General features: G+C 41.1%; 1 protein-coding gene across 1 annotated transcript in view; it reads left to right on the plus strand.

The window, feature by feature from the left end:
- The window catches only part of FMN1 (formin 1), a 194,501-nt gene that overhangs the window by 44,512 nt on the left and 130,698 nt on the right, over positions 1-19,291 (plus strand). Inside the window, 2 exon segments of the mRNA XM_040558445.1 lie at positions 271-446; positions 12,187-12,304. Coding sequence (XP_040414379.1) covers positions 271-446; positions 12,187-12,304 — 294 coding nt within the window.

Raw genomic sequence — 19,291 nt, forward strand, 5'->3', positions numbered from 1 at the left:
GCTTACATACTGTGTGTATGTGTGTGTTTGTTGGGGAGGAAGACAAGCAGTCCACTTTTTCGCTAGATGAAAGTTAAGTGCAAAGGTATTTTTTTCTGAGTGAAAAAACATATCCCATTTATGCCATTTTGTTTTAAATACGAAAAGTGAAAGTGCGTATATGTTGGTAGTGTGCACTAAAATTTTTAAAAGACATAGAACTTTTTATATGTAGAAATTATCTGCAGATGCAGATAATTTACTTTGTTTCATTTCATTTTGGCATTCCAGCAGAGACTGCTTTAAAGGATGACTTCACTGAACGACTGACAAATTTGGATGTGTCAAACAGAGATGAAGATACATGGGTTTTGGATTGCAGATTGGGGCAGTCAAGCCCATTTGCTCATTCATGTGAGAAAGAGAAGATCAACAGAAATGTGTTGCATTTGAGCCTGGAACTGAATGTAAGTAGGACTCTATTCATGCTATGTTGGATTTCAACAAGCATTTATTATATACTCTTACGTTTCTGGTATGCATTTATTTCTGGTGTGTCTAAAACTGTGTTCTAAAAAATCTGACAAACTGGAAAGTTTTGAATGGGATGCAGTTTTCCAGATGGTTTCTGAGTCCATATGCCTATATGTGACTAAGCCAGAGAGCAATATATATAAAAGTATATAAATAAATAAGATGCATGATGTGTCATTACTGAAATCATGATGGGCATTTTGTTTAAATTAGTTGTTTTCCTAGAAATGGATTGGAGGAGCTTGAAAGTATGAGATGACCAGAAAGATTTGAGTCAGCAAGCGGTGTGTGTGCATGCATGTGTGCATATGCACATATATATAGGCATGTGCACAGCCCAGGACTGCTATTAGTTTCAAAATTTCTCAAGGTTTTGAAGCAGCTGAACTGGCATTGGAGTCAGACTGGCCATGTATGTGACAGAAAAAGTTGATAAACTTGCTGGGAGACACTGAAGTTTTGGGCGCCAACCTGACTTAATTGCAACTTGAGACACTAGTTTAACATGGCCCAGCCTGATCTACCTGGAAATATTCACGTGCTCCAGGGACAAGCAAGTAGGCACATTTTGGCAGTAGTTTTCAAATGGGAGGGAGAAGGGAATAGAACGTAGTAGATGAGAAAAGAACCATGGAAAGAATGAAAAGATCAAAAGACGATGCTTTGAAGACTAGACTACATTTACAGTATGTGCAAACAACAAACACTGACCAAAAAAAATTGTGCAACAGTGACATCTATTGGTAGAAAGACTAAAACTGACATAGAAAAACATTTATAATACTTCACGACGTTTAAACTCACCATTCTTGTTCTCTTTAGCTTGTTATAAAACTAGTTTCGTGTCCTAACCTTCTTTTCCTAAAATAATTAATCGGAATGTTGTTGTATTACCATGAAAGTACAGGTTTATACTTGCAATAAACTGTTGAGATGAAAACAAATAACTGGATTGAAAAGACCTGTGGCACAGTTGTTACTACAAATACATGCTACAACAGGAAGAATCCAGTCAATGAGGGTACTTCATCTGTATTTAAGTCCTTGTATAGAGCATAGAGCAGTTGGGTCTCTACATCAAGTCCTTTAAGCACAATAATTTCAGTAAAGTAAGAGAAATCTAAGATTAGTAAGCAGTTTATTTCTATTTTTCTTTATTCAAGTAGCATTTGCTGTCTAGAAATCTTAGTGACTACATTATGAAAGGGGGAATGATTTCAGTTTCTTAACATGTAAGAATATTTATTCAGCTGTTTCTAAGAGATTCAGAACAAGAGCCCCAATTTCTATTAAAAAAAAAAAAAACGGTGTGTGGGGGGGAGGTGTGCTCAGCATGTGGCTGATAAGCTGTGAGTGACCCACCAGGACGTTGTATCCTGCAGCTCACTCGCTGTGACCTTCTTTCTTGAAAGTCTTTCAGAACAGAACTCTGGGCTGAATTACTTGCAGAGCCCTAGGGTCTCTGCCTATTTTTCTGCTGCAAGATGGGCCCAGGTCCAATTGTGTGACAAGGGGTTGGAGGAGGAACTGCCAAAAGAACAGTGGTGAAAAGGCTGCTGCTGGTGCTGCCATCAGAATCTGTTTGTACTGTAACACTATAAGAAGCCTATAAGAAAGGTAATGACCAGAGATAAGCGGCATGAATTGCTCTGGTGACAGCAATCTGTTCCCAGATGTCTTTCCTGTGCACTCCTCAGACTGAACAGCAAGACAGTTGTGGTCAAAAAATGAGCATGTGTCTGAAGAGCAACTCCAAAACAAAAATGTTTCCAGGAAATGCCAACCGAAATGGACTGATTTATTTACTCAGCCATACTAGATCCAGTCATGTGATCTATGGCCCTTTCTTGCTGGTGGAAAAAAAGTTTAGCCTAATTGACCAAAAAGTTGGGCACTACTGATTTAAAATGTAGTTATATTCATTACAATGGCAATGTGAAAAACAAAGCTGCTTTGCTCCGCTCTACTTTCTATATATTAGGAGCAGCCTTATATAAAGCTACAATATATTTGTATATGTGCATATCTAGGTAGAATCATAGAATCATCCACGTTGGAAAAGACCTTCAAGATCACCAAGTCCAACTAAGAACCTCACTTCCATCACTAAACCACGTTCATTAGTGTCATGTACACGTGTCTTTTAAATACCTCTGGGGATGGGGATAACACCGCTTCCCTGGGCAGCTTGCTTATGTTATTGAACAGATGTTTCTATGTGTCTATTACTTGGAAGGAGGCAGATAAAGTAGGTAAGGGAGACAGTGAATGAATTCCGCTCTAACAGGAGTTTAAAATGCACAATCTGTATCAGAAGCCTGAAAAAAAGTCCTGCATTAGATTTTAAGATCTTAGTCTGAGTGTGCTGGGTTCTCATTCACAATCAGCATGTACAAGATACAGAGATACAGAAGATAATGAAGCAAAATAAAAATGCAACTCCACCCTATACTTTATACAGTATTTCATCTCAGATAAAAAGGCACTTAAATGAAGTATGAAACTGCAGCTAAAATAGATATTAATAGATAACAATTACTTAAAAAATTCTGATAAATTATTTGATGTGACTTAATTTTATTTTACAACGTTGTGTTTGTTTTTAAATCTTTAAACTATTAAATCATGCTGTATAAGTGGAACAAGAGGCCTGTTGAATGCAATGGAGGAGAGAAGAGAGCAAGCTAGAAAAGTAAAGCACAGAGGCAAAAGATTCAGATTTAATCTCTGTTCTTATACTAAGTGCCAGCCTTTGTGCCTTACTGCACAAAGGTCTCAGTTTACTTACACAATTTACAGTTACCTTTTATTCTCTGTCTTTGTTAATTGTATGTCTGCTCATTTTAACCCTGATCATCCGATAAATTCTCTTCTACAAGCTCTCCCTCTGAGCTACTGTAGGTTTCTCATATGATGGAATTTCCACCTTCATTGTTCATTATGTTTACTGATACAATATAGATGCCTTCAAAACAGTAAATTGTATTTTTTAATGTGCCTTTTGTTTTTATAACTATGTAACTGTTCTGATTTTTTTTCAGATTGTCTAAAATAGTTAATATATCAGTGTCAAGCAGAACGGTGATTAAGGCATTAAAAAACGTTGGGTGTATGCAGCCTCCCTAGACCAAATGTGTCTGATGTTCATTGTTAATATCACTTAATGTTGAAATTTGATAAGAATTATTGTATCTATGTATTTGTTGCTAAGTCTAAACTTAATTGTTTATATTTACAGTGAGTATAATGGTGATACCCAGATTTCCAAACTTCAGGAAAGTTGCTCACATATAGCAAGTTAACAAAGGTGAAGACAATGGCATCAATCCAGGGCATACACATTTCTTTCCATATTCTCTGTCCTTTCTATTTTAAAGCATCTGAAGAGTTAAAATACAAAGTATAAAAGATAAACAGTTGGCAGGAGAGGCAGAAGGAAGAGTTGGAGAAGGTTAAGATCCTTATCCTTATCAATCAGCACGGGGGACAGTGCAGAGGCCAGGACTGTGTCAGCTGAGCCTCAGATCAATTCAAATTGCAGGAGTCACAGCCTGCAGCTTTACTTGGCTTTTCTTAAGCCTGGCACAGTTTAGTGCATATTTTGATTCTATAATGATTTTCAAGAAATTATGCAAACTCTTCTTGTTTCCAGCCCCTTTGTGTTGAAAATGCATTGGAAATTTTTCTACACAGTTCAGCCATTTGACTGTTCTGTAGAGTATGTCTCTATGCCTTGTTCATGTTTCTGTGGTTTGCTGTTATAATCTGAAAAGGCAATCTAGGTAGATATGCTGTCAGGAAGGCTTGAGTTCTGCTGTATAAAAATGATTGAAAAGACTAGTTTTATTTCTGCCTTACTGTGTGCTTTCTTCAAGGGTAGTTTTAAAGTTTCCTTCAGGGGAGCTCTCAGACACCTTAAGAATAGCAGTGGAGTGAGGTGTAGGTGTGACTTCTGTCTGTGATGAAATGTAGGTCAGTAAGGATGTGGATTATTAAATGTTCTTTAAACTGTAAGGAATTATTGTCCTCTTGTATAATTAATGCATTGACTGTCCTGAAAGTTGCTGTGATGGGCTGTAGGGGCTTTTCAGAGGCACCAGAGGGCTGTCAGTTTTATTAAGTGAAGAGGCTTGTAACATTATCATAACTGCTTTTTTTCTTAAAGGATTTGAAGTCATTTCATCTGTCAGATGCAACATTAAAGTCTGTTCAGACTTTCCTCATGAGATAGAACCACCTAATGTTAAAAGACTTCTGTCAGCGAACTGGCTCAGTCTCATTTGCATATGCATGGAATGATCTCCTTTTTATGTAAAAATATTAAGGGCACGTATCAATACATGCATGTTAACCAGAAACACTGTACTTCTTCATCAGCTATCCAGTCCCTTCACAGGGGCCCTCCAGTGGGTGACTGTCAGACTGTGAGAAGCAAGTCATTACAGGATCTTTATTTGAGGTTGGAGCTTTATGCATCACATGCTGAATTTAAGATACTGAGTGGCTTCTAGTTTTTGATAATTTCTGCAGTGGTAGATATAGGGATGAATTCCTTTCTTCATCCTAATGCTTAAAAAGCTTCAAGTTTTCTTCTCTGTTCCTCTTGCTCATTATCAAGAGAAGAGGTATGAATAAAAGTCTCATTTTCTGCAACCGTGTGAGATTGCCTCTGTGGTGCCCAGCTGGGCAATCAAGCTCCATCACAACTGCTCTCTCACTCCCCCTCCTCAAAAGGAAAGGGGGAGAAAATATGATGGAAAGGGCTCAAGGGTTGAGATAAGCACAGGGAGATCACTCAAGAATTATCATCACAGCCAAAATAGGTTCAATATAGGGAGATTAATATAATTCGTTCCTATTACTAACAGACTAGAACAGTGAGAAACTAAAACCAAACTAAAAACACCAACCCCCCATCCACCCTCTTCTACCTTCTTCCACCCCACTTCCCTCCTTCCCCCCCCTGCTTGAATGGGGGCTGCGGTCAGTCCCTAACACTTTGTCTCTGCCGCTCCTTCACGGTCACTCTGTGATCATCACCCCAGATGATCCTGGGGCGGGGGGCTTCCCACTGGCAGCAGCTCTTCAGGAACTGCTCCCACAATGCTCCGTACCACAGAGTCCATCCATCAGGAGAGGACTGCTCCACAGGCTGCAGCTCCGACCCGGGGCCTGCTCCTGCAGGGGCTCTCCATGGGCCGCAGCCTCCTCCAGGCCACATCCACCTGCTCCACCGGGGGCTCCTCCACGGGCTGCAGCGTGGAGATCTGCTCCGTGTGGGACCCATGGGCTGCACGGGGACAGCCTGCTCCACCAGGGGCCTCTCCACAGGCTGCAGGGGAACTTCTGCTCTGTGCCAGGAGCAGCTCCTGCACTGACCTTAGGGTCTGCAGGGCTGTTCCTCTCACATTTTCTCACTCCTCCAGCTGCAGTTTACAGCAGTTTTTTCCCTTTCTTAAATCTGCTCTCCCAGAGGCCAAACCAGCATCGCTCCCATGCCTGGCTTGGCTCTGGCCAGCGGCAGGTCCCTTTTGGAGCAGCTGGAGCTGGCTGTGATCTGGCATGGGGCAGCTGCTGGGCTCTGCTCACAGAGCCCACCCTGCAGCTCCCTGCTACTAAAACCTTGCCACGTAAACCCAATATATTCTACCCCTCATCTCTGTGAAAAACATGTTTAAGAATTATCATCACAATATGGCCTTATATGGAGTTATAAGGGATATAACTGAACTTTTCATACATACTATTAAAATCTAGAATAGTTAGATGGTGGCTATTTCAGTAACCTGCTTACAGACAATATGCATAAGACTGTTACAGTTTGGTGACCCTAGATTATTACACATAAGTTTTATTTTATCGAAGTGTAGGTGTAGTGTTGTCACCAACACCTGCTGTCACCTGTTGTATTTTGGCATTATCTAGTAAGTATGTTTAGTTTAAAATACAGCTACATGAGCAACTTCATAGAAGGTTTCTGATCACTGAGCAACCAAACTACTTTTGAAAAATACAATACTGTTTATCCATCATAAGTTAACCATACCTCAAATAAATATGCACATAAAATATGCAAAGCATAACCATAGAAGTTATCAGGACAATAGTAATTGTTTGAACAATTATCCTGTGGTTGAATATAAAAATAGGTATAAATTTAAATGTAATGAGTAGAAAATTTTGGTTCAGTAGGGTCAATCTTGCCCAATATTTTGTCATAAATTGAAGTTTAAAATTGCTGTAGACTTGCCTTAGAGAAGTCTGGTCTTGGAAGAAATTCTCACCAGTGCTGAGACAGCTTCCTGCCACTCGTCTTACTAACACAAGATTGTAAGAGAAAGTTGGCACAGGGAGTGAAAAAGACTTTCCTTATGTAGCACTTCCTTTTATGATATTGGTCTATATAAAGCCTAGAAAACCGGGGCAGTAAGTCATGGCTTATTGGGACATTCCTTCCCTTTGCCCATGATGATTAAGCACAGCAGAATCGCTAGTCCAGAGCTTTCTGTGTGCAGGAAATGGCAGATAGGAAAGCAGATAATGTTGTTCTATGCTTAAATCACAAGTGAAGGTGGGAGTGATTCCAGTACCCTTTGTCTATAGGTATGTATGCAACTTTGTAACTGAAAAGGTGTCAGTAGGCATTGTCTAAGCCCTTCGTATTACAATCTGATTTCAGGGAAACTTGCTTCCTGCAGTAGATACCAATGACTTTCGCTGTTGACTTTATGACAACTTTACTTTCTATAGTATCCTTAAAGGGAAACACATGCTTTTTGTACATAAACACTAAACCAAAACATAAGTATGTTGGCATACATAGCTGTTGCTTGTTGTCTGTAGCGTTCAGCTTTTCAATAAATGTTTTCCTGTAATGTGATACAATGGTGCCAAGCACAGTTGATCTGCCTGGGAAGGCCGGCTTTCAGCCTGGTGTTTACACAAGGCTACTCAGCACAGCTAAACGGCTGACTGCAGAATGACCCCTCCGCTTGGGTGCAACAAAAATCAGAGTACTGTCTTCGAATTTCTAACATACCGATGTGGAAATATGAGTAAAGTAACTTCTTAAAGGCAGGGGGATAAGACGATTAGAAATTCTTGCAGATCTGCAGTCTCTGTAGTTCCAAAAATAGGAAAAGTGAAGACTTTTGATGGGAACCTGACCTGAACATTAATGACTTCCTGAATTTCAACTGTGCCTAAGTATTTTGCACTTTCATGTGTGTTAAGAAACATATGTAAAGAGAGTTCCTGACAGCTTCTCTGAATGCCGAGTTATGCGGACGTGAAGATTTCCTTCAAGTACACTCACCAATGTTAACTAAACAATCTTACCCGCGCACCGCACAGAAGCAAGTTACCAAAGAAGAAGAGAAAGGTGTGAGCAGAGCGGGGTCCTTTCGCAGCAGTCCCGGCCCGGGGGCGGCGCAGTGTCCGCTCCTGAGCGGGTGCGGGCCCTGGGTCCCGTCCGGCCCCGTCCCGGCGGCGGCTCGGGGGCGCTGGGCGCGGTGCCTGGCGGTGCTCGGAGCAGGAGGGCGGGAGTAACGCGAAACCAGGCGCGCTGGTTTTTGCCCGTGGCCCCGCGGGCTGCGATCTGCATTCCGGATGAAACCTGCAGCAAATCGGAAGGCAGGCTCGCTCTCGCTTTTGTTTTTTGTTTTTTTTTTCATCTCCCCCCCTCTGGATTCGACTTCGCGGGCGGTCGCCGGGGCTCGCTTTGGGCAGCCGAGACCAGGAGCTCCGCACGGCAGCACCAGCGGGGAGCTTCGGGCTGACTCGGGCTTGACTTCGTTATGGGTGTAGGGCGGTGGACCCCGACCCCAGCGGAAGGGCCGTGCCGAGGCGTCCCGCGGGCGTTCAGCGCCGGGCCAGGCGCCCCGTTCAGCTCCCGCCCTGAGGAGGCAGCGCCCGGCCGCCGCCCGGCCGCCCCGCGCGTCTAGGCGCCCCGCACCGCCACCCCGCTCCGCCTGCCGTGCCCCAGAGCCCTTGGTGCCAGGGACCGGGCCCCGCGGCCGCCGAGGACTCGCCGCGTGTCCCCGCGGGCCCCATGGGCGACGCGGCCGCCGGGCGGAAGCAGCCGCAGCGGGGCCGGGCCGCTGCCTGCCCGCGCCGGGCCCGCGCCCCTCCGCCGCTGCCCTGACCCCGCCGGGGCCCGGCATGGAGGGAGCGGGCGCGGGGCCGCCGAGCCCGGCAGAAGGCGCTTGCACCACTTTTTCCGTGAAGACGCGATTCGGACTGACGGCCAGGTTGGAGCCGGCTGCCGCCGAGGAAGGGACGGTGCTCAGAGGCTTCCAGCCCTTGCGCGGCAGCCCGGACGGCCGTGCCGAGGAGCCCCGCGAGGGGAGCGGTGGCGACGGCTCCGAAAAGCCGGGTGTCCCAGCCGGGCCGATGGCTGGCAGCCGGCCCGAGCCGCAGCCCGAGGCCCCCGAGCTTGGCCAGCGGCCCCCTCGCCGTCTGGGGTCGGCGCAGAGCTCTCCGGCCGAGTCCGACGGCGACGACAAGGATGCCATTCTGGTGCAGGGCACTTTGGTGCACACGACGAGCGATACGGAGTCGGACTGCGAGGGTAAGGACTTCGACAGCGATGGGACCCATGACAGCGAGTGTGTACTACACAACGCTGCTTTGTCTGCTGGGGCTTCGGACGGTAACAGTGGAACCCAGGAGGAGTCAGAGGACTCGGAGGGGTGCAGCCACAGTGATGACACCGCGGATAGAGATGAAACTGAGTTACACCCGCCAATTTCGAAGTGGCTCCCCAAGGAGCTGGATGGTTTTCTGGAGCATGACTCCAATGGAAAAGCCCGAATGCTAATGGACGAGCACTTGAGTCGCTTGCTTGCTAGAGGGGAATGCCCTCCAGAGCTTCCAGACGAAGAACAAAGACCTTCAGCTGATAATATATCTCTCTATAAGGCAGCGCTGGCTGAAAAGACTTTTCAGCTGCCCGCTTTCTTTAGTGGACTACGAGTGAGGAAAAAGGGACTAGGCACAGAGGACGGGGAGACTGTTACAGAAATCAAACCGAGGGAGAACGATTTAGCTCTGCTGAAGTTACGACAGCCTGTTAAGAAATCCAGTATTACATCAGGTTTGACCACAAAGAAAAAATCAGCTGAACCTAAAGCAAGTCCTACTTTCCTGGAACAACTCTCCCACTTGTTAAACATAGATGTCTCCAAGAACGATGATAGAACCGAAGATTCTGGTGAAGGGTTTGGGGAGACCGAGGACAGCGATGAAGCTCAAGAGAACAAAGCCCCTGGCAAAACAGAACCACGGTTTCCCTCTGAGGATATAAAACCAAACCCCGCTGAATCTGCACTGGATGTCTTTAAAGCTTTATTCACACGGCCTCCCAAAAAAGAAACAACTGCAGATCCTTCAGAGCTGGAAGCCCTGAAACGCAAAATGAGAAACGAAAAGGAGTCCTTGAAAGCTGTATTTGAAAGGTCAAAATCCAGACCTGGTGATGGACCATCAGACAAATCTGTAGGTTGACTTACTTTTTCTTCCTAAAATCTGGAAGTATATGGATATAAAATATTTTCTTGTTTAAAATTAATGGTGGGGACTTAAGGTCAAAATGTCGGAATTGTCTTCTACTTTGTCAATCTCAAATTTTGGATTCCAAACTGAAGAAATCTTGGGGCTTTCAAAATTGTCGATCATCTCAAGTTCTAGCAGAAATCAAAGAGACCTGGTGATAATCACAGATTTGGGTTAAAAATCAGAAATTAAACATCAGTTTCTGATTTTAAAAGATGATCACAAAACAGTTGCCCATATATTAAGTAGGGCTTAAAATAAGTTTTGTGTTGCAAATACAAACTGTAATATTATTTATTAGTATCTCAATCTCCCTCTTCTTTCTTTCATTGATTATTTTTTTGTTTGTTTTTTGATTTTTAAAAGTGCTATTTCATTTTACCTTTAGGAATAATTTTAGGATGAGACCTGATACAAGAAGTTGTGGATGATCTTCAGTTTGATTTGTCCAAGACAAATGTATTCACACAGCCTCCCAAAAAAGAAACAACTGCAGATCCTTCAGAGCTGGAAGCTCTGTAAAATTTAAATTTAAATAGAATTTTAAAGTATTTTTTTCTTATTTACGTACATATTTTGGCTTTACAAATATGGAGAACTATTTAACCTTACGCAAGTATAACCGAGTACTTCTAATTAGACCACTTAAGTTATAGTTAAATATTTGCGAGGTTAATATTCCTATGTGTATGTAGATCTGCTGATGTAAATCTTTAAGAAATGAAAAAAATCTGTGCTATTTATAAAAGCCACAACGATAAATGAAGTCGAGTGCAATTTAGACTCTTTAACTAAATGAGTAACTGTCCCTGTGCCCCCCAACCAAAAACTCTTTCAGCTATGTCTCTGGCAGATAGTATCAGTACAGAAGACTGTTCTTATTGGCTAACAGGGGAATTACCTGAATGATTAAATTTGCAGGATCTGACCCTAAACCTGAAGCTACATACGTTAATTTGCTGCGTTGGTTGTACTCTCTTAAAATTTTTATTCTTATGTATAATTAAAATGTTCATAAAAGATGACTGACAACAGGGCAGACTGCTAATACCAGTTTTAAGTAAATTACCTGCGGGGAGGAGGAGAAAAGAGGCACTCATTGGCCCTGGCATGTACAGCAAATGCTGTCGGTGTGTGCCCTTCCCATTCCTGGGTTGCTGGTTCCTGCTTACGCCATTCCCTGGGCTGTGCTGGCGCAAGCGTCTGTGTGCCTCACAGCAACCCAGTTCGGGAGGCTGTCCTCACGCCTGGTGGGGGAGGAAGCACAGGAGTCAGTGTGAGTGGCTTTTAGAAATGTCTGCTCAGTGTCTCGTCTAATACACAGGTACATTTTCCCAGAGCAAAGCCAGAGCAAAAGGTCTTGCTTTTCCTTTTTCCTTGCCCAAATCGGCCTCTTATGGAGCCACTTTCATACAGTGTTCTGCTGTTGCTGCAGTTGTGTCTATGCAATTGCTCGTATGTTGTAAATCAGATTACAGAAATGTTGTTAGAGTTGTGAAAAACAACCAACCAACCAAAAAAGTAAACTCTAAAATGTTCTTCTTTATCTCCCCCCACCCCTCCTGTAAAGGATTATTTCACCATTCCAATTGACAGCGCAGTCCCATAACCAGCTGCAGCAGCACTTTGATGTGGCAGCGTTACATACTATGTGGACTGAGCAAGCTGCCAGGGGTGTGGCAGGCATTTTTTAAACCAGCTCTGCTTCCAGAAAATTATATTGTTAAATGATGTCTTAGGTGAATCCCACTAATGTTTACTTGTAGGAGAAGTGCAGATGGGGCTTTTCATTCTTGGAAAAAAAATAGATACAGGGAAAAAAAAAAACAAACTTCTTGACCTCTTGGTTCACCAAAGCGTAGACAGCCTTCCGTACTGATGTGAACAGTTTCAACACAATCATCATATGTCACGTGCATTAGGATATTTTCCTCCTCAAAATTATTTTTCCATACTGATTTCTTTGTGTCCCTTCCAACTAACTGAGCACTTTTTGGATCACTGGAATGAGACAGATAGCCATTCTTGAGTAGAATATGTAGAGCTGGGGATGGCAGTTGCTGTTTTGGAATTAATTGATACTGCTGATTTTAATTTTTTATTTTTTCATAATTTTAACAGCCTGACCTGAGTCCCTCAGAGCAAGATGACAAGACTCCAGGGAGACTCCAGACTGTCTGGCCACCACCGAAAGCAAATCATGAAGAAGTGAAAGTAGGATTGAAGTACACAGAAGCAGGTAAAACAAAGAGATGAAGCATTTGCAGAAATTAGTTTCTGACATTTTTTTTGTTTAAGATAGAGACAGTGATAAGTCACAGTATTTTCTTATCTGGGAAGACAGACCTTACTCAAATGAGTGACAGTACTGAGCTAATGGTGACTTGCCAACCTTATCCATTGGCTCTGGCAGTGACCCTGCCAGAGTCTAGTCTGATGTGTGCAGTTCGCTTTAGGTAGTGTCATACTGTTAAGTCCAGAATAAAAGTAATTATTATCACTTTTGCAACTTGTGTATAAACAGAGGAATGTTAATACCCACTCAGACCATGTGTATAGCTAGCCATGTGTATTCTCATATACAAATGTATAAGGAGGCATTTCTGAAGTGCAGTGCTAACTAGTCATCAGATAAACATTCCACAAAAACACACGTTAAAGGTTTTTGTTATATAAATGCTTATATCACATATTTACAAGGAAAGAGTGAGTATTACAGGTGCCACAAGCAAATTTGTGTTCTGAAGTATAAAATAGGATGTCCTTGTTACTCAGAAGTCAGTTCTGAACCATGGAATTGTCAGAAATACTGAAATAAAAGACCATTTGTGCTTCATGCAGCTCAAGATTTTAGAAAATACCATGTCAAAAGGATTAAGTGGAATTAAAAAACAAGCTTTTCTACTGCCTTGCTGTGAGAAAGTTTGCATGGTGATGGTGTACATTTCTTTCCAATTCCAGTGAATATCCATCTGGCCTTGTATTAGGAGAAAGAATAAGTAGGAGTCCTGAACCTACTTTATATTGTTCAATGTATTGCTTTTTTCTCTCTATTTCCTGAGCTCCCTCTACCTTCATCTTTATTTTTGTTTTGTTTTATGATAAAGAGGGGATGTTAATGAAGGTGAAAAGCTGTTTAAGATTCAGAAAACTTTTTTCCCCTAGGTTTTGGCAGGATCAACATGGTTTTAATGTAGGCAGAATTGAATTTACATTGCTTCTGATTGCTCTGAGGTGTGTGTCTATCACTAGATGACCAGCACAGTTTTTTTTTTGTGCAAATACAGGTATTCAGCTGTTGACAACACTACAGTCTCTTTCTGTTATGCTTAGATTCTTATTACAGGGTATGTGCTTTCTGTATTTAATTTTCCCCAGATAAACATTTTTTCTTCTAATGACTATAATCATCTGTGGCAAAAACACATGCTGTAAGAAAAAAGGAAAGGAAACTGAATTAACAAAAGCTCCAGATTCTACTACTTGCAGAGAAATTAGGTCATGCTTCCCTGAAATTTGAATAGAAAGGACAGACTGGCTTAGAGCCCATGTAAATTGTTACTCTTTTGTTACTGTGATATTTTGGGTGGCAGTGTCATCAACATGCTGATGGTTGGTTTGCTAAGTCAAGTTTTTATACAGACCAGATTTTTCAGTTCATTAGTCACTCCAGTGTCTGGCAGAGAGGGATCTGAATGAAAACAAATCTCTGGTGATCCAGCTAGGATGAGACAGAAGTGGTGCTTTTAAAGGAAATAGGCAAAGACTATATTTTAAGAGTGTAGCAGCATTATAGGTATTAGCTGGTTTGTATTTCTTTCATCTCTATTAATACTCACGGATGCCAAGAAAGCAGTGATAGCAGCAAGGACACTGGAAACACTTAGAAGTTGCATATGATGGGTCAGTTACAACAGTTGGCTTCTCTGAGTGCTACGGGGAATGCCTTAAATCATTATACACAGGAATGTGTGTATACAATCTCCTGCAGGTGGAGGATAGCACTGTTTATGAGAGCAGCACAGATGTAATTAAAAAAAAAAAAAAAGAGTTTGTATTCAAGGTTGGTCTTACTGCTAGGTTGTTGTTATTTTTTTTCCCATTATATGAAAGTTTTGGTACAGGATTACTTCTACCCTCAGTCTCTGCAAAGTGTCTGCAAAGAAAGTACATGTGTGTAGTGGCATTTCCCTTCATGCCCCTTCCCATCCATAATTCTCTCCCCACTACCGGTACCAGAGGAGCTTCTTGTCCACAAAGAGTGTTTCCTAAAAGTGTAATCCAAAGCAGATTATTGATGATCATTGAACTTTGACTGTTCTCAACCTGTAACCTGAAACCCCATCTATTACTACAGTGTCTTGTTCTGATGGCTCTGATCAAATGTCAGAATCAAAGTCAAAAATTGTCCACATGGCAGAGATCATCCTCCATTAGTTTTCCTGAACAGATGATTATTGGTACTGTAGAACAATGCTAAAATGACTGACTTCCAGTCAACAGTTTATGTTAGTGTTTTAATTTCAGTGATTAGGAGTTCCATCTACTGAAACAGTAGGAACCTGTATACAATCAGTAGTAGTAGGCAGAATTATTAGGTAAATTCATTTTGGGTTGTAAGCCAAAATAAAGCTGTCGTAACTGTGATTATGTCCAAGGAGAAGAAATCTGTGGACATATGCCTCAGTACTTCTAACAAGGTACAAGAATCCGTACTTATTTTATGAGGTAGCATAGCTTTTTCATTTGTCATGAGAAATTGGTGTTTGAAGTAAGGCTGTTTGAAAACTTGCAAGCTGGAATACTGTGATCTTTCTCACAATTCTGTTCTAAGTCTTTGATTTACTTCCTCCATCACCATGCAATATGACAGCTATGACAGGAAGGTAGATATATTGTGTGAGAGGATTACTGGCTTTTTGATCTTTTCTCACCTCCTTGCCGTGTTTTTCCTCATTGTTCTTGCTGCCTAGTGGAAGCAAGAAATTCAGGCTTAGTTTGGCCTACGCAGCAGACATCACAGTGACTCAGAGCAGCTTGGAGGAGCAGCTAACTCCCTCCTGAGGCTCGTAGTCTGGCCTGGTATGTGGGAAACCAACTGAAAAGCAAATGGACATAACAAGGAACATGTGTGTGGAACTGACTAGGCCTGTTAGGAATATTAGAACTGAAAGAAGTTAGTGAACAAATACAACTCCTCACCAGATTTTTTTCATGCCTTTGATAACATCTTGTGTAGCCATAGTATTGTCACTCCCAACATTTAAAAATTACCGTAAATATCCCCAAATCTTGAGTTGCAAATTTTGAATTAAAAGGATGATATTATGAGATTTTGGCACACCTTATTATTGTTTTCTTAATCTTTAATTCCTCTGTTTCCATAGTGTGAGTGACTGCATCGTCAACTGTCTCTCTGTAATTAACACAAACTGCTTCCACGGGTCTCTAGAGAAACTGGAACTTCTTTGAAGTTTGTCAGTCTAAAAATCCAGCAAGACTGTAGTACATTATAGTATTTACATCCTGGTAGACTGGAAGGAGGGTATTTTAATTTATAGTTACGAGTTTATTCCATGGAAATCTTTACTGTATACTCGAGACATTTCTGTGCATATTCCTCTGGTCCTAAAATTCAATTCTTCTGTTTTCAGTAAACGCTTCTTTTTCTTTTTTTCTCCATAATTCTTAGAGTAATTTCTCCCACTGCTGAAGCATTATATCTGATAGAAGGGTGGATGTGTCAGCTGTTAATCAATGTGAGAATACCTAGCCACGTGGAGGAGACAAATTGATGTCTATAATGAGTGAACTCAGTTATGATATTGAATCACATGGAATCCACATACAATGAGTCTTAGCTGCTGCATATGATTGATAAGAGCTTGCAGCCTGCCATGTCCAAGAAGGAGAGTTTAGAGATGAGTTCTCATGCTCATAAAACTGCTTATGTTTGAAGAACAGTCTCCATGTTGAGGAGATACAGAAGAGAAGAACTTCAGGTCCTGTGATCCTTATTAAAATGTGCATTTAGCCATCAAATTAGTCCTCTCATAAAACTGAGAGTACTTCATCTTTTGCTTAAGCAGAGCAAAAATTGTAAAAATGATGAGAGAAATATTTGTCATTCTGGTCAGAGAAAATGTTGAAAGAAAATCAAGTTGAAATATTAATCCATTTAGTGCTCTTTTTCATGACATGCTTTCTTGTTAATTCAAATTTTTTTATCAGACAAAAAAACTAACCCTGTTCTCTCATTGTCTGTCTTATTCATCATACTTAAATCTTCGATGACATCTTGTTGTCCACATGGAGCCACCATTTATATATATGTATATACAACCGTATAAGCTGTAAGCACAATTTCTGTTTCAGGGTAAATAAGGAAACCAGGAGGTGACCGAGAAAACTCTTATTAAACAGAAAGTGTCTAAGTCAGTTGCAAATGACATAAAAAAAATAATGGCAGAGGTTTACTCCCAAGTCTTCCATACATTAAAGCTTTGGTCCCCTATGCTCTGGGTTCCCAGCAAGAAAATCACTTTATGGTCATGACGTAAATGCAGAGAATAACCAGCTTATATGACAGAAAGAGAGGCATAATGATCTGAACAAAGAGATGAGAGAGAAGCTTTCATATCTGTTTTTAACTTGGGCTTCTGTTGTTGCCTTAAACAATTTATATTTGTCTCTACAACAGACATAATGCTTGATGTTAGTATACTGAAGGAAGTTGTAACAGGTGATGTTAATGTTGGTTTTATCTTAAATTTATTAAAAAATAATTAAAATAAAATAAAGGCAAGCCCTTGCCTCATACATATATTTTTAATAGAGAATTTGGGATTTGACTTTATTAAATGAACAATCTTGTTACATGGATATGTTTCTCAACCTGAGAGGTACTCGCTTTTCAAACTGCAGGTCTGTTGAGCAGTGTGGTACCAGAGGGCTGCAGGCAGTGAAGAGGAATCAGTCTCTTCCTCCTGCCCACTAGAAGACATGCAGGGCTTACGAGAAAGGAACTTTTCTCTCCCCATCTCAGCTGATACTGTCATTCCTACTGTGCCTTTGGAGATGGGAATAACAAGACAGACATCTATTAATGCTGCAGATTTGTTGGTAAAATGCCTGGGTTCCATTTCCAGCCTTTTATTATGCTATCTTCTGGAATGACTTCAGGAAACACGAGCGTTGACCTTTTCACACTTCAGTTTACCCATCTGTAGAACTGGGATAAGAATCCTGACCTATTTTTCAAGCCAAATTAAATCCCTTTTCAGTTTAGAGGTTGTTAACATTATATAGGAGAGAAGAATAGAAAAGAATGCTGGCTTCCTATGTTTAAATCTGCAAATAATAACACAGGATGGAAATTGTGCCTAAGGGCATGTGATAAAACAGTTGTGCCTTTCTATGCACAGGGCATTATATTATTACAGGGTAAAGGGGGAGAAGAGGTGTGACTCACTTTTTCAGTGAAAATTTCTGCTTTATTTCCATATTTATTTAAATACAGCAGTTTTAGGAGACCTGTTGGTTTTGAGTCTGGATGCATATTACAGCAGATGCCTAAAAAGGACATGTTTCACATTATACAAAGCCATACCTGAATACGCACATCTGTGTAGCTGTAGATGCCATTCTGAATTTATATACAGAATTTATATACAGAACAGCATTGGTCCACTCAAAATAGAAACATGATTTTAAACTACATTTTCCTATTGAAGAGATCAATCTGTTAACTGAATATAATGAAGGCAAGTTCTGTGAATTCTTTTCTTTTACAGTAGTTTTTACTTTGAAATGCAGGCACCACTATGGGTCCTACCAATGTGGCATTGTGAAGGCCCAAAATGATTACAGGATTTTATGAGATGGTTATTGTTACTTAACTGAAACACAGTGAAAGAGCAGTTGTGTACAGCACAAGAAGAATGACTTTGTATTTTATTTCCCTGGTTCTGTTTCAAAATATATGAGGCCCTTTGTGTAAGACAAATGCCTCCGATTTTTCTTGAATTCACTTCCTTGTATTGGATCTCATTCTCCAGTCTCATTGTTCACATGGTCAAGGTTCTGTTTGCTGCAGCATTTGAACAGCACTGATTTACATACCAGTCCAAATTAAATGCTGAATCTGAACACCTTGAAGCTTTCTGAAAATATGAACCTGGATTCAGAACTGCTCTGGGGCTTTCTTAGTTACATCTGATAACGTCCTTCCTAAGTTTGCCCTCTCTGCTACGGCACAGACACGTACTCTTATCTGAAAAAGAAAAAACAAGCCACCACACCTATTTATTGTACATTTCATCATTTTGTACACATCCATGTTTTAATGTCTGTCAACTGCTCTAAACTCATAGGTTTCTGAGAATATATCGGGGAAGCAGTGTCCCTGTGTGTGTGTGAACACATTATGTTTCTACACCCACATCCATCCACGTTCGAATAAATGTACATGTATACTGCATATATAGTACACATGCATTCTCAATGCATGCTTACTATATATACTATATAGTGATTGAGAAGGTGTTAAGAGATCTACAATCTAGAATATGTGTTAGGTATTTTAATTCTGTGCTGAATGAAGTGGATAGAGAGGGTTTGTTACTCATTAAAGAAATGCTTTAATAAATTTGTTCCTTGTATTTTTTGATAAGGTGTACTTTATTTGCCATATTGCACTTGTGAACGTGATCCTGAAATAGATTGTTATTCGACATATGTAATAGGACATATATTGAGAAAGAAATCATTTTGAATGTCCCCAACAACAGTACATCTAATGCTGCCTTCCTGTGAGGATGAAAATCACAAGTGAAACTTAATTTCTGTTATCAAGTAAATGAACTGTTGCTGTAACCTCACCTGTGACAGGAGGGGAATGATCAAGTAGATAGTTACTCAGGTGACTACTTCTGAATAGTGCTTTATATTGTTTTGCAGCCAGAAAGAGTAGAAGCTATTTTCTTCGTTTACATAACAGAATCAAGGGGTTGCTGGTCTTTCCTTTGGGAGACCTGCTTTTCTGTGGGTATCATTCTGTTACTCCCAGGGAATTCAATAACTGTTGTGTAGTTACTTTGTTTTCTGCAGTAAGTTAACAGTTATGTCTTCAGGAACAGTACAGGTATTATCTCAATACTCAGACAGTGTTTAAATGCTTAACTAATGGTGTGTTTGGAACTTATTTCTCTACGTGTTCCTTTCCAGC

This window comes from Cygnus olor, chromosome 5, assembly GCF_009769625.2.
Source record: "Cygnus olor isolate bCygOlo1 chromosome 5, bCygOlo1.pri.v2, whole genome shotgun sequence".
NCBI classification, from domain to species: domain Eukaryota; kingdom Metazoa; phylum Chordata; class Aves; order Anseriformes; family Anatidae; genus Cygnus; species Cygnus olor.